The sequence below is a fragment of the Heteronotia binoei genome, chromosome 20 (genome assembly GCF_032191835.1).
Source record: "Heteronotia binoei isolate CCM8104 ecotype False Entrance Well chromosome 20, APGP_CSIRO_Hbin_v1, whole genome shotgun sequence".
Classification (NCBI taxonomy): domain Eukaryota; kingdom Metazoa; phylum Chordata; class Lepidosauria; order Squamata; family Gekkonidae; genus Heteronotia; species Heteronotia binoei.
The window spans coordinates 23969019-23982811 of NC_083242.1; the positions used below are offsets into that span (position 1 = coordinate 23969019).

General features: G+C 47.7%; 1 protein-coding gene and 1 non-coding gene across 2 annotated transcripts in view; both read left to right on the top strand.

Moving 5' to 3' along the window:
* The first annotated feature begins 1932 nt into the window (after positions 1-1932).
* Positions 1933-2014, top strand: TRNAL-AAG (transfer RNA leucine (anticodon AAG)). The gene has a single exon. It is a non-coding gene; the product is annotated as a tRNA-Leu (tRNA).
* Positions 2015-5567: 3553 nt separating this feature from the next.
* POLR3E (RNA polymerase III subunit E) overlaps positions 5568-13793 on the top strand; it is a 40082-nt gene continuing 31856 nt past the window's right edge. Inside the window, exons 1-4 of the mRNA XM_060260737.1 lie at positions 5568-5668; positions 7130-7180; positions 7270-7347; positions 9249-9364. Coding sequence (XP_060116720.1) covers positions 5633-5668; positions 7130-7180; positions 7270-7347; positions 9249-9364 — 281 coding nt within the window. The 5' untranslated portion in view covers positions 5568-5632. The remainder of the gene's footprint in view (positions 5669-7129; positions 7181-7269; positions 7348-9248; positions 9365-13793) is intronic.

The window sequence follows — 13793 nt, forward strand, 5'->3', positions numbered from 1 at the left end:
GTGGGGCTGGAGAGGGCTCTCACAGCAGCTGCCCTTTCAAGGACAACCTCTGCCAGAGCTATGGCTGACCCAAGGCCATTCCAGCAGGTGCAAGTGGAGGAGTGGGGAATCAAACCCGGTTCTCCCAGATAAGAGTCCGCGCACTTAACCACTACACCACACTGGCTCTCTAAATAAACTATCAGGGCAGAGAGAGGACCAAAAAAATTGCAGTCTTTTGGGGGCATGGAAGTTTGCTATTGTTTCTACAAGGCAACCTGAAGCAGAGTTGTATTATGTGTCATCAAGTCACTTTTGACTTACGGCCAGTTCCCAAACCTCCTCTGGACGGAGAGCAGTCCTGCTCAGGTCTTGCAAAGGGCCCCGGCTTCCTTGACTGAGTCCCTCCACTGTACATCTCCTGTCGGGCCTCCCTTTTTTCTTGCTGCTTGCCACTTTTCCTAGCATTGCTGTTTGGTCTTCTCATAACGTGATCTCAGGTCACACTACCATGCTCTCAGGCCACACGGTTTTCAACGTAAGAGAGGTGGTTTGCCACCGCCCAGCTCACTGTAGTGATCCTGCACTTTCTGGCTGATCCTGCTTAACTTCTGAACAAGATTGGGCTAGCCTGGGCCACTCAGGTCAAGGGAAGAGACCTTCAAAGGTCTCAGCAGAGCAACCCTGGGATTGCCTCTCTTGGGGGTCTCCCATCCAGCTCCTCTTCAGATCCGGGGCTATCCAGGTGGTGGGGAAGTGCCCTCAGTTGAGTCGTTTCAGCTTCCAGGGAAAGTTCAGGCTTGAATGGGTCTAGAACAGGGGTAGGGAATGTTGGCTCTCCAGATGTTTTTTTGCCTACAACTCCCATCAGCCCCAGCCAGCATAGCCAATGGCTGGGGCTGATGGGAGTTGTAGGCAAAAAACATTTGGAGAGCTACCGTTGGCCACCCCTGCCATATAACATCATTCGCGGGCCATAAATTAAATTATTGCATTTACATTTATCATCAGCTTAAAAAACAGTGCTCCGCCGAGGGAGAATGATTGAAGCCAGCAAAATTGATGCAAATAATTGTTTTTCTATTTGAAGTCATGTGGGGAGAGCCTCATCTGGCACAGACACACACCCAGCCCACCACCCTAGGCAAATGCATAGGTCTAGGGCTTTTTTGTAGAAAAAGCCCAGCAGGAACTCAGTTGTATATTAGACCACATCCCCTAATATTAGCATATTAGGCCACACCATCTGGTATACCGGTAATCTAGTGCAAACTGAACTGTGACTAACTTTTCCAGACCGTGCAGCAATTCTGGCCGGTCAGCCAGGCCCCAGGGAGGCTGCCGCACAGTACATCTGGGGCCTGTGATTCCTGCCTGGCCCGGGGGAAGCTGCTGCACAGTGTGGCTGGGCCCCACGATCCTCACTGGCCAGCCAGGCCCCAGGGAGGCTGCCACATGGCAATGTATCTGTCCAGCGATCCTCAAGGGCCTTATACGGCCCTCGGGACGGAGGTTCCCCACCCCGATCTAAAGTGACACAAAGCTAGGATCAAATGGCAAAACAGTGCAATAAACAAAGTGAAAGACCATTTGAGTGGGAAACCAGTAAAAGGTAATAAAACTTGGCCGTTAATTGCTCTTGCTACAAGTCCAGGTAAAACAAAAGTGACAGATTAGCAGGGAGTTTGAGTCCAGCAGCAGGGAAGGAGGCCTCTTCCGGGCTTGCACGCGAGTGCTCATCATAGGGGACCCAGAATAAAACTTGGTTGGTCCGGAGTCGGACTCAAACTTTGTTCTGCCGCTTCAGCTCGACACGGCTGCCGTCCTGGACTCGAGGAATTGGGTGCAGAGCTTTTGAATAAAACAGAGGAAAGTGGGGGGGGGGGGGGGGGGGGAGTTATTATATACATAAAAGAGATGAGTACACTCCGGCGATACCCGCTCCTCTAATACGGTAGCGTGGCCGAGCGGTCTAAGGCGCTGGATTAAGGCTCCAGTCTCTTCGGGGGCGTGGGTTCGAATCCCACCGCTGCCAGTAAAAAACCCTTTTCTTCTTTTCCCCCTTGCGTGGCTCGGATTTTGCAAGGGGGGGAAACAAGGCGGGGACGGTGCAGCGCCCCCTGGCGCCCCTGGGCCGCCAGTGCCACATCGCCGCGGAAGCATTGTGGGTAAGGAGGAGGGGCTGAACCTCCCCACGTGCTCGCAGGAGTCGGGACAACATGGCCGCTGCCTGAGAGGCTTCTCCCCCCCCCACCCGTGGACCCCGCCACGCCGCAGCCCGGGAGGCCCCACTCCCGCCGGGCCACCAGGTAGGAAGCAGCTCGCCTTCTTCCCCCAGCCTTTGCGCGGCTGGACCCGGCTCTTCCTGCCTCCCCCTGCAAGGCCTTGAGTCCTGAGGCGGGGGAGGGAGGAGAGAAGGAGGAAGCTCAGAAGGGTCCCAGACCAGAAAGTGGCTGTCCGGAGTGGGAAAAGCCGCCGGCCTCAGGACGCCTGTCTGGAAAAGTGGAGCCTCGGACTGACTCCCCCCCCCCCTCCTTGCTGCAGGGTTGCATCAGACCGGTAGGGATACCAGCCTCCAGGGGGAACCTGGGGATCTCCCGGAATTACAGCTTGTCTCCCTGCTGGCCAGACCTGCTTAACGTAAGAGCCAGGTAGAATAAACGTCAGATGTCTGAGAGGAGGCAGGCAGGCAGATGGGGTGGAAAGAAAGCGACCTTAACTTTAAATACATTTCTCCAAGCTGCAGGGTTGCATCAGACCGGTAGGGATACCAGCCTCCAGGGGGAACCTGGGGATCTCCCGGAATTACAGCTTGTCTCCCTGCTGGCCAAACCTGCTTAACGTAAGAGCCAGGTAGAATAAACGTCAGATGTCTGAGAGGAGGGAGGCAGGCAGGCAGGCAGATGGGGTGGAAAGAAAGCAACCTTAATTTTAAATACATTTCTCCAAGCTGCTGGGTGGCTATCAGACTGGTAGGGATGCCAGCCTCCAGGGGGGACCTGGCGATCCCCCGGAATTACTGCTTGTCTCCAGAGATCCTGGAGAACATGGATGCTTTGGGAGCAGGGCTGGCCAAACCTGCTTAACGTAAGAGCCACGCAGAATAAACGTCAGATGTCTGAGAGCCGCAAGACATGAATGTCAGATGTCTGAGTGCAGGGAGGCAGACAGGCAGGCGGAAAGGAGAGATGGAAAGAAAGCAACCGTAACTTTGGCTTGGAGAAGTGATTTCAAGAGACAAATGCCTCCCCCCAAAGTGGCCAACAGGGCAGTGGGGACTTCAGGAGCCACACAATATGTGTGAAAGAGCCACATGTGGCTCCTGAGCTGCAGTTTAGCCATCCCTGGTTTGGAGGGTGGACTTTATGGCATTCCACCTCATTGAACTCCCTGGGCTCCATTCCCAAATTTCCAGGAGTTTCCTAACCTGGATCTAGCACCCCGCTCCCCTGTCCCCTGCCGGTGGTGCAGTCTTTACCAGCATGAGGCTGCAGTGCTGCAGACAGTTCCCCTTGGAGTCAGCCCTGTTGAAGTGAGGTGGGTCTCACTCCCTTAGGATTTGCTCCCTGAGTCTTAAAAAGGGCTAGGCTGCTTTTGTTTTTAAAGTCATCCCTATAGGAGAAAAATTGAATGGGTTTCCTTCTGAAGTTTTCCAGCAGTGATTACATTTTCGTTCAGGATGGAAATTCCTGCCTACTTTGGGGTGGGGGAGAGGGCTTTCCCTTCTAATCCCTAATTTTACCGCACATCACAATGTCTTTGATGTTGCATTACAAAAACCAATGCGTGTTTACTCGGAAGTGAAGTTTCTCTGTTTAATGCATTGGAAAAAGTCCAGAAAAGGGCAGCTAGAATGATTAAAGGTTTGGAACACTTTCCCTATGAAGAAAGGTTAAAATGCTTGGGGCTCTTTCGCTTGGAGAAACGTCGACTGCGGGGTGACATGATAGAGGTTTACAAGATTATGCATGGGATGGAGAAAGTAAAGAAAAGTACTTTTCTCCCTTTCTCACAGTACAAGAACTCGTGGGCACTCAATGAAATTGCTGAGCAGTCGGGTTAGAAGGGATAAAAGGAAGTACTTCACCCAAAGCGTGATTAACATGTGGAATTCACTGCCACAGGAGGTGGTGGCAGCTAGAAGCATAGCCAGCTTCAAGAGGGGATTGGATAAAAATATGGAGCAGAGGTCCATCAGTGGCTATTAGTGGCTGTGTGTGTGTGTGTGTGTGTATATTGGCCACTGTGTGATACAGAGGAAGGCCACTGGCTCACTGAGATCCCCTAGTCATCCTGAGAAGAAAATAAATTTGCTACAGAAAACCTACGTTCTGAGCAAGGGGTGGTGATGAAATTTATATCTAAATATATAAATTAGAAGCCTCTCCTTGCCTTTATATCTTCAGTCATTTTTTAAAAGGCCAGCTGCTTCTGCCAGCAGGGAGTGGCAGTGTATACCAAGGCCTGGCTAAGCAGAGCAGCTGCAGAAATAATCAGGCTGTATACCAGGGAGTTTTTGAGTGACTCATATGGGCAGATAATCCATCTAAGTGCTCCGTGTTGGTCTTTTGATTAAGTGTGTTGTGCCTGGAAAAGTCTTCAGCCACTTTGCCCTTGCATATGCCAGAGACCAAAGGCTGGCAGCCGCCACAGAACAAACCTCCTTGTACAGGCACTGGGAGTCCTTGCCTCTGGCATCTGCAGGACAAAGTGGGCAAAATCTTTTTCTGGTGGGGCAATTCATGCTGTCAAAGTCTGCAGTCTAAGCTGTTGCTTAAGGCACACAAGCTGGTTGGAAGAAGTTAGGCGTTGCCTAACAAACCACATAAGACTGTCGTGTAAACCTTGGAAGGCGGCTATGTTGAAAGAAATGTGGGCTTTCCGCTCTCTGTTTTTAAAAACAAATTCCTAGTCCCAGTGGAAGCTGGGTTCAGGTAGCCAGCTTAAGGTTGACTCAGTCTTCCACCCTTCCGAGGTGGGTAAAATGAGTACCCAGCTTGCTGGGGGGAAAGTGTAGATGACTGGGGAAGACAATGGCAAACCACCCTTTAAAAAGTCTGCTGTGAAAACATTGTGAAAGCAATGTCACCCCAGAGTCAGAAATGACTGGTGCTTGCACAGGGGAGTACCTTTACCTTTTTATGGGGGTTGTTGCATTGGAATCCCTCAAATTTTTACTTTATGAAATACTGGGGGGATTACTCAAAAAAGCAAGAGGGAGGGAGAGATGAGAAAACATACAACACAGAGAGTGCTCTTATGCACACCTCTGTCTTTCCCACTCTGTAATATACTTGTATTTATAGTCTACTCCCCCCCACCCCCGTGGCTAAGTAATTGACATCATTCTCCCTTCCTCCATTTTCTTACAACAGCTACCCTGTAAGGTGGGTTAGGCAGAGAGTGACTAGTCCAAGGTGGTCCAGTAAACTTTCACAGCAGAGTGAGGGTTTGAATTTGGATCTCCCAGATCTGATTCCAACACAGAAACTTGGGGTGGGGAGTGCGTTAGCCATTGGGGGCGGGGTTTATAGTGACTTCTTAGTTTGCCTGTTTTGGACACAGATTGAATCAAGGAAGTGATGGAATGCATTTTTTCCCTTTCAGCTTTCTCTGACCATCTTGTCACGGCTGCCTTCCTTTCCATGCTGCTATGGCCAATGAAGAAGATGACCCAATTATACAGGAGGTGAAGCAATCTGTTCCCTTCCACATCAGAGAACACTGTGCCTTTAGTATGATCGGCCACCTGACCTCAATTGGAAATTTTTGCTAAATCATCCAGCGTTCTAGATTGGAATCAAAGACAAATCACTGTGAAGGACTTGCAAAATGCCAGTCGGTTAACTGACGTTCAAAGGATTCCTTCCAGAGTTAGCTGATGCTTGGAGAGCATTTGGGTTTTTAAAAGCAGCACCCCATCTTTCATAACTACTGTATGGATCTGATATTAGCACCAAGTTGTTTTTATTGTTTTAAACTGTTTTAATTGCTGGAACTGTACTATTGATATTTTACTGTAATCTATTGCTGTGAGCCGCCCTGAGCTTGCTTCGGCGGGGAGGGCAGGATATAAATCCAATATATCTAAATCTAATCCTATCAGAGACCCAAAAACATCAAGGAGGGGTGGGGACTCAAGGGCGGAGCCTCTGTTTTGCATGCAGAAGGTTGTACACCAATCTTGATGACTTAATGGGGGTTAGAATGTGGGTCTCCCAGGTCCTAGTCTGTTGCACCACATAGATTCATGTGGTATAAATTTATTTTGTACTGAGATACCCATAACTGCACAATATGTATATTTTGAGACGAATCCTAGAAAGTGCCATGACCTTGACCACTTGATAGTCAATGGAAATGATTGGTGGAAAGTTAGGAAATATGCTAGAAGGGGTTAGGAGATGAGACACAGAAAGCATACCAAAATGCCCCTTGTTGTACTGATTGTCCAGTATTTGGCATGCAAAAAGCCCTCCCCTCCCCCAACTATTTGAGTTAAAAGTAAATACTGGAGGGTTTTTTGGCATACCATGCTTTTCAGTAGCAGGTTTATCTGAGTGAGCAGTCTACATGTATATGTGCAATTTTCTTATCAGTATTTTTCCACTGATTCATTGTTTTAGCTCTCTGTTACTATGAAAATGCTTTGCCTTCCTTCTGGAAGTTTCAGAGTGAAGACAAGCCAGTGTGACATAAAGCTTAAGCTACTAGAGTAGGACCCAGGGAGGTCTGGATTTGAATTTTACCACCTTGAAGCTAGCTGTGTAACTCAGAGTCAACAGGGCTAGTTTGCCAGATAATGTTCCCTTGGGACACCAAGCCAATGGGAAGTGGTTACGTGGAAAGAGGTGAAACCCATCAGTCCATCTTGGCATAGTCTACATCACAGGGTTGTTGTGAGCATACAATTCAGCAGGAGAGCCATATACATCACCCCAAACTCTTTTGCAGGGTAAGCCTGCAAGCTAGAAACATATTGAGTCCCCCAGAAAGAGGGAAAACATATAGGCTGAACAAAGTTCCAGCCTTGGAAGTGAATTCTAAGAGAGAATATTTTAAAATTTCCAAAACTCTCACGATTCATGAATTCTCCACCAGTAGCATTGTCTGGCTTTCTGGCTCATGCATTTTTTTTTCCCTTTGCTAGATTGATGTGTACCTGGCCAAGAGTCTGTCGGAGAAGCTGTACCTGTTCCAGGTATTTTGAACTGACTCATTTTAAAAAGGGAAATCCTATAAAATGTTGGCTTTTTCTTTTGAGCGTTCAGCCTCTTTGCTTTATTGCAGTATCCCATCCGTCCTGCTTCGATGTCATACGATGACGTGACTCACCTGTCGGCAAAGATCAAACCGAAACAGCAAAAGGTGTGTGTCTTTTTTGAAAAGCTGGTTCAAAAGGTACATTTCAGGACAATTGAACTGTTCTGTTGTGCAGGGCTGCCAGTGTTCAAATTCTTTGCCTTCCCTCCATCCTTCTAAATTCTGAATAACAGGTGTGGGTGAACGTAAAGCTGACAGGTGTGGGCGAACAGAGGTAGGTGCACTGAAAGCTCTGCTTGCAAAATTCCAAAAAGAATAGGCTCGTCTTGATTAGGAACATGCCCGAGAGTTTGAAATAGATGGCTGTCTCTGGTGGGAAATGCTATCGAGTCTCAGGCAACTCATGATGACCACTCATGGGGTTTTCAGGGCCAAAGATGCCCTGAAACGGAGGTGGGTTGCCTTTGCCTTCCTCTGCATAGCGACCCTGGACTTGAGGGTCTCCCACCCCGGGGCTGGCCCTGCTTAGCTTCTGAGATCTGATGAATTGGAGGTCTGGGGGCTGTCTCTGGTTGTAAGGTTTTGCCGAAAATCTGTCACAAGGCTTCTTGAGTAAATGCAGACGTTTTAATGAAGAAACATAGCAAACGCATGTAGCGTGTATACGCAATGCTACTGCCTTGCCAGACTAATAGAAGATGAAACTTACAATTCAGTTATACGCAGGGGTGGCCAATGGTAGCTCTCCAGATGTTTTTTGCCTATAGCTCCCATCAGCCCCAGCCAGCATGGCCAAAAAAACATCTGGAGAGCTACCGTTGGCCACCCCTGAATTATAGGTTACAGGTTAATGGCTCATCACCCCTCCCACCTCATTCTCCCACTCAGAAGTCTTGAATTATTTCTCAGGCTGCAGTGTGACTCTTCACCAAGGTTGCATTCCAGCTTGCAGACATCTTCTGTTGATAACTATCTTCAATTACTTGGGAGACAAGATTAGGCCCTTGCTTCCCACAGTGGCTTCATTTCCACAGTGGCCTTCTTTATTACTAATAGTATTCTACACCTAACCTTAAAAGTATACCAGGAACGTATAAAATGGTTAGTGATATTATAACACATTGGTCAGTACAGTTATGAATATATGTATACAGGTACATGTATAAATGCATACAATGATACAGTTGTGGATATATGATTGTACTTTGGATAATTGGTTCTTCATCAGCAATGACACTACGATTAGGAAAATCCATAGATGCTTTCTGAACCTTAAGCTTGCTGCAAATCTTTGTCAGGGACTTGCACCCGACACAGGTAGGAGAAGCTTAGCGATAGTCCCGCCTTTGAGACTCTTGATTTTCCTGTTGGAGAGTTTATCCTGCCTCACCTCCAGAGATCTCAAGGTGGCTTGGGTGGACGGGGAAAGAAGGCAAGAGTTTTACCCATCACTGAGTTTGTTGGTTCAGATTAGAAGGCCTGCTTGGCACCAAGGGGAAGAACACATTCTGAGCTCTTGTGCTTCACTTGCATCCCCTTTGGCTTGTGAGAGCTAGAAACCTGAACTCCAATTAAGGTAGGCCTTAATTCTCTATCGGTAACTTCTAGGGAGTACTGATACACCAAGTTATTTATTCATTTAGATATCTAGTCTCCTAGACTAGGTATCTAGTCTCCTCCATTTTCATCTTCCACAACTATCCTGTGAGGGAGGCCAGGCTGAGAGGGTGTGATTGGCTCAAGATCACTTGGCAAGCTTCTGTGGCAGAGTGAGGATTTGAACCTGGATCTCCCAGTTCTGTGTTGAACAATCTGCAGCCTGTACATGGGCAGATTTGAAACACTTGGTTCTGTGTGATCCACCCTGTTAGGTGTTGTTGCTGTTTTAAAATCAGATTTATCACTTTTATACCAAGTAGCTATTTCCCCTTGCTGTTTATTTGGGAACCAGCAACAGCCTCTTACATTTCATCTTAATGGGTGTTTTATTGATTACCGTTGCTCAGGTGGAGCTTGAGCTGGCCATTGATACTTTGAATCCCAATTACTGCCGGAGCAAAGGGGAGCAGATCGCACTCAACGTTGACGGGGCGTGTGCGGATGAGACGAGCACCTACTCCTCGTAAGTTTTCGGTCTCCTAAGAGAGGCCTGCGTCACCCTATTACCCTTCTGCAAAAATAGCCTTTGCTGTATCTGTGTGAACTCAGCTAGCAGAAGAACTGTCTTATTTTGATTGTTTCTTCCAATGTAAAAAAGTTTGGATCTAAGAGAGGCATGTTTCGGTTATTTATAAAAAAACCTTAGGCTTAAGGCTGTGGCCAGTATAAAGCAATAGGAAGGTAGGAAGGAAGGAAATGCTGTTTATAAAAACGTATGCACATGTGTACAGCTTTGGAGCATTAGCATCAACTTTTTCTTAGCTTGATATTTTCTCACCCTGCATGATGTTCACTCAAGCTCTTTTTACTTTCAGTTCCACAGCTGCAGGGCTTGTTCTTGGGTCCCAACAGCACAGGCGTGTCCCAGCCTTTTATTATGTCTAGTACTCTCAATTGGTTAGTGAGGAATGACAACAACCAGCATGGCCAATGGCTGGGGCTGATGGGAGTTCTAGGCAAAAAACATCTGGAGAGCCAGCTGTCCCTACCCCAGTCCAGCACTGTGTCACATAAGAGAAGCCATGTTGGATCCAGTCCAGCACTCTGTCACATAAGAACATAAGAGAAGCCATGTTGGATCAGGCCAATGGCCCATCCAGTCCATCACTCTGTGTCACATAAGAACATGAGAGAAGCCATGTTGGATCAGGCCAATGGCCCATCCAGTCCAACACTCTGTGTCAGATAAGAGAAGCCATGATGGATCAGGCCAATGGCCCATCCAGTCCAACGCTCTGTGTCACATAAGAACATAAAAGAAGCCATGTTGGATCAGGCCAATGGCCCATCCAGTCCAACACTCTGTGTCACATAAGAACATAAGAGAAGCCATGTTGGATCAAGCCAATGGCCCTTCCAGTCCAACACTCTGTGTCACATAAGAACATAAGAGAAGCCATGTTGGATCAGGCCAATGGCCCATCCAGTCCAGCACTCTGTGTCACATAAGAACATGAGAGAAGCCATGTTGGATCAGGCCAATGGCCCATCCAGTACAGCACTCTGTGTCACATAAGAACATGAGAGAAGCCATGTTGGATCAGGCCAATGGCCCATCCAGTCCAACACTCTGTGTCACACACTGGCCAAAAACCCCCCCAACAAACCCAAGTGCCATCAAGAGGTCCGCTAGTGGGGCTAGAAGCCCTTCCACTGTGTCTCCCCCCCCCCCCCCCCGCAAGCACCAGGATACAGAGCATCACTGCCCCAGAGAGTTCCAACGATAAGTTGTGGCTAATAGCCGCTTATGGACCTCTGCTCCATATTTTTATCCAATCCCCTCTTGAAGCTGGCTATGCTTGTAGCCCCCACCACCTCCTGTGGCGGTGAATTCCACATGTTAATCACCCTTTGGGTGAAGAAGTACTTCCTTTTATCCATTCTAACCCGACTGCTCAGAATACCAGCAATTGGGAGGTGGGTATAGGCTTCATTCAGCCATCTCTCTGAATATCCTCCAGGCCGCCAGTAGGGGTCAGTCACCAGAAGTCGCCATTACTTTCAGGTGCGCACACTGTCAGCTTCTGTGCCATTCTCATCAACTCAGCCTCTTTGATTTAAATCAAATAAGGTGTTTATTGAAGGAGATACATGTTCACAGCAAAAGACAATTTTGTTAGAATTGCCCACCTATAGTGGGATCAGATACTTATACACTTTGCATGGCAGTTAGTCTATGTAAGCAATTCTATGCAGAAAAAAGCAGCAAAAGCATTTCAAACATATTCCTATAACCCCCCCCCCCCATCCACCACAACTGTTAGGTATCTTTTTTTCCTGAAAACGAAACTAAAAACTATGTCTCCAGCAGTGTCTGCTATTCGAGGTCAGAAAAAGGGGATGCAGTGTTTCTTTAATGAAGCCTCTGTGCACTGTGTTCCAGTCTAAGGTTACTTTGTCTTAAACAACCTCCCTGCAAAGCCATGATAAACCCTATTATATATGCCAAGCATTAATACAATGATACTGCAACCAAATACCATAACATCATCGGCAAGAAACACTTTCTTGATACACATGCACATAAAATACTAAGAAGGAAGGAAAGTAAGAGATGTTTTCGGCTTGCTGTAGAAATCGCAAGCTAGCTTCCTTTTTCCCATTGTGCACAATCTCCTTGTTGAGTCTGTAATATTATATTATTTTAGGTTATGAAGAAGAAGAATTGCAGATTTATCCCCCGCCCTTCTCTCATAATCAAAGACTCAGAGCTGCATACAGGCTCCTTTTTCTTCTTCCCCTGCAACAGACACCTCTGTGAAAGCTATGGCTGATCCAAGACCATTCTAGCAGGTGCAAGTGGAGGAGTGGGGAATCAAACCTGGTTGTCCCTGATAAGAGTTTGCACACTTAACCACTACACCAAACTGGCTGAAGAGTGATAGTCTAGAGAAGCCAAGCAAAGCCAGCTTCAGGAGGGGATTGGATCAACCTATGGAGCAGAGGTCCATCAATGGCTTTTAGCCACAGCGTATTGTTGAAACTCTCTGTCTGGGGCAAGTGATGCTCTGTATTCTTGGTGCTTGGGAGGGGCAACAGTGTGAGGACTTCTAGTGCCCAGGCCCTACTGATGGACCTCCTGATGACACCTGAGTTTTTTGGCCACTGTGTGACACAGAGTGTTGGACTAGATGGGACATAGGCCTAATCAAACATGGCTTCTCTTATGTTCTTAGAATCTGCCGGCAAAGGAAATGACAGACAGGAAGGCCTACTCTGCTTCAAGAAGCCTTTTCCCCACCTCCTTGATGGTCGGGGACAAAGGGTGGTGATTGGGGGTGAACTATCCCGGAGACACATGCTTGATTGTGGAGTGCCTCAAGGGGCGGTGCTTTCCCCGATATTGTTTAACATCTACATGCGCCCCCTTGCCCAGATTGCCCGAGGGTATGGGTTGGGTTGTCATCAGTACGCTGATGACACCCAGCTCTATCTACTTATGGACGGCCAGCCTGCCTGTGCCCCAGAAAATTTGGACCGGGCGTTACAGGCCATGGCTAGGTGGCTTAGGCTGAGTGGATTGAAGCTGAATCCGGCGAAAACAGAGGTCCTTTGCTTGGGTCGTCGTGGCCCGGGAGGGGAAATCCCCCTGCCAGTTTTTGACGGTACACCACTGACAGCGGCGCACAAGGTCAAGAGTCTGGGGGTACTATTGGAGCCTTCCCTAACAATGGAGGCTCAGATAGCAGCCACTGCCAAGTCCGCATTTTTTCATCTTAGGCGGGCGAGGCAGCTGGCCCCTTTCCTAGAGCACGACGATCTAGCAACGGTGATTCATGCCACGGTCACTTCGAGGTTGGACTACTGTAATGCCCTCTACATGGGGCTGCCCCTGTGCCGAACCCGGAAGTTGCAGTTAGTGCAGAATGGCGCCGCCCGGCTGTTATTAGGGCTTCCAAGATGGGAGCACATTCGGCCGGGGCTCCGGGATCTGCACTGGCTGCCAATAATATACCGAGTCTGGTACAAGGTGCTGGTTATTACCTTTAAAGCCCTATATGGCCTAGGACCTGCCTACCTTAGGGACCGTCTCTCCTCACATGTTCCCCAGAGAGTACTGAGATCGAGCTCTCAAAATCTACTTGTAATCCCCGAGCCAAAGGAGGCCTTTCAGAAATCCACCAGGGACAGGGCCTTTTCAGTAATGGCTCCTTGCTGGTGGAACCAGCTGCCGGAAGAGGTGAGGGCCCTGCGGGACCTTGGGCAGTTCCCCAGGGCCTGTAAGACAGCCCTCTTCCGGCTGGCCTATAACTAATTGACATTGGAAATTTTATGGAAGGTTATAGTGTAGCACTTTGGCAGATCGTTTGTTCTATATGTTTCACTATGTTATTGTTTTAAATTGTTGCAAACTGATGTATTTTAAAAACCAAACTTTATGTTAGATTTTATATGTTGTAAGCCGCCCTGAGTCGCTTCGGTGGGAAGGGCGGGATATAAACTGAAATAAAAATAAACTAAACTTCTGCCTGTTTGCTTCCATTGTCCTTTTTGTATTGTTAACAGCTTTCAGATCTCTTCTGGGTAGAAAAGCAGGCTATAAATAATGAAATAAATATTAGAAAAAGGAGAGAGTTGCCTTTCCAAGGGCAAAAGGAGAGATTTCCCAGGCGAACCAACAGGAGTTTGACAAAGGGAGTTTTGACTCTTGAAAACTCATACCTCAAAAATGTTGGTCTCTAAAGTGCTTCTGAACTTAAATCTTGCTCTTCTACTGTGGACCAAGATGGCTACTCTCCTGAAACTATCAGTCAGACTCCTGAGGTCTTCCAGTGCTCAAAAAGTAGGAGTAGCTGTTAATGAAATTTAAAAGCTCTGTCTATAGGTCCATATCCTTTTTATAATTTTTATTGGTTTTAACTACAAAAGAAAAAGCATAAGCGATACAGAAA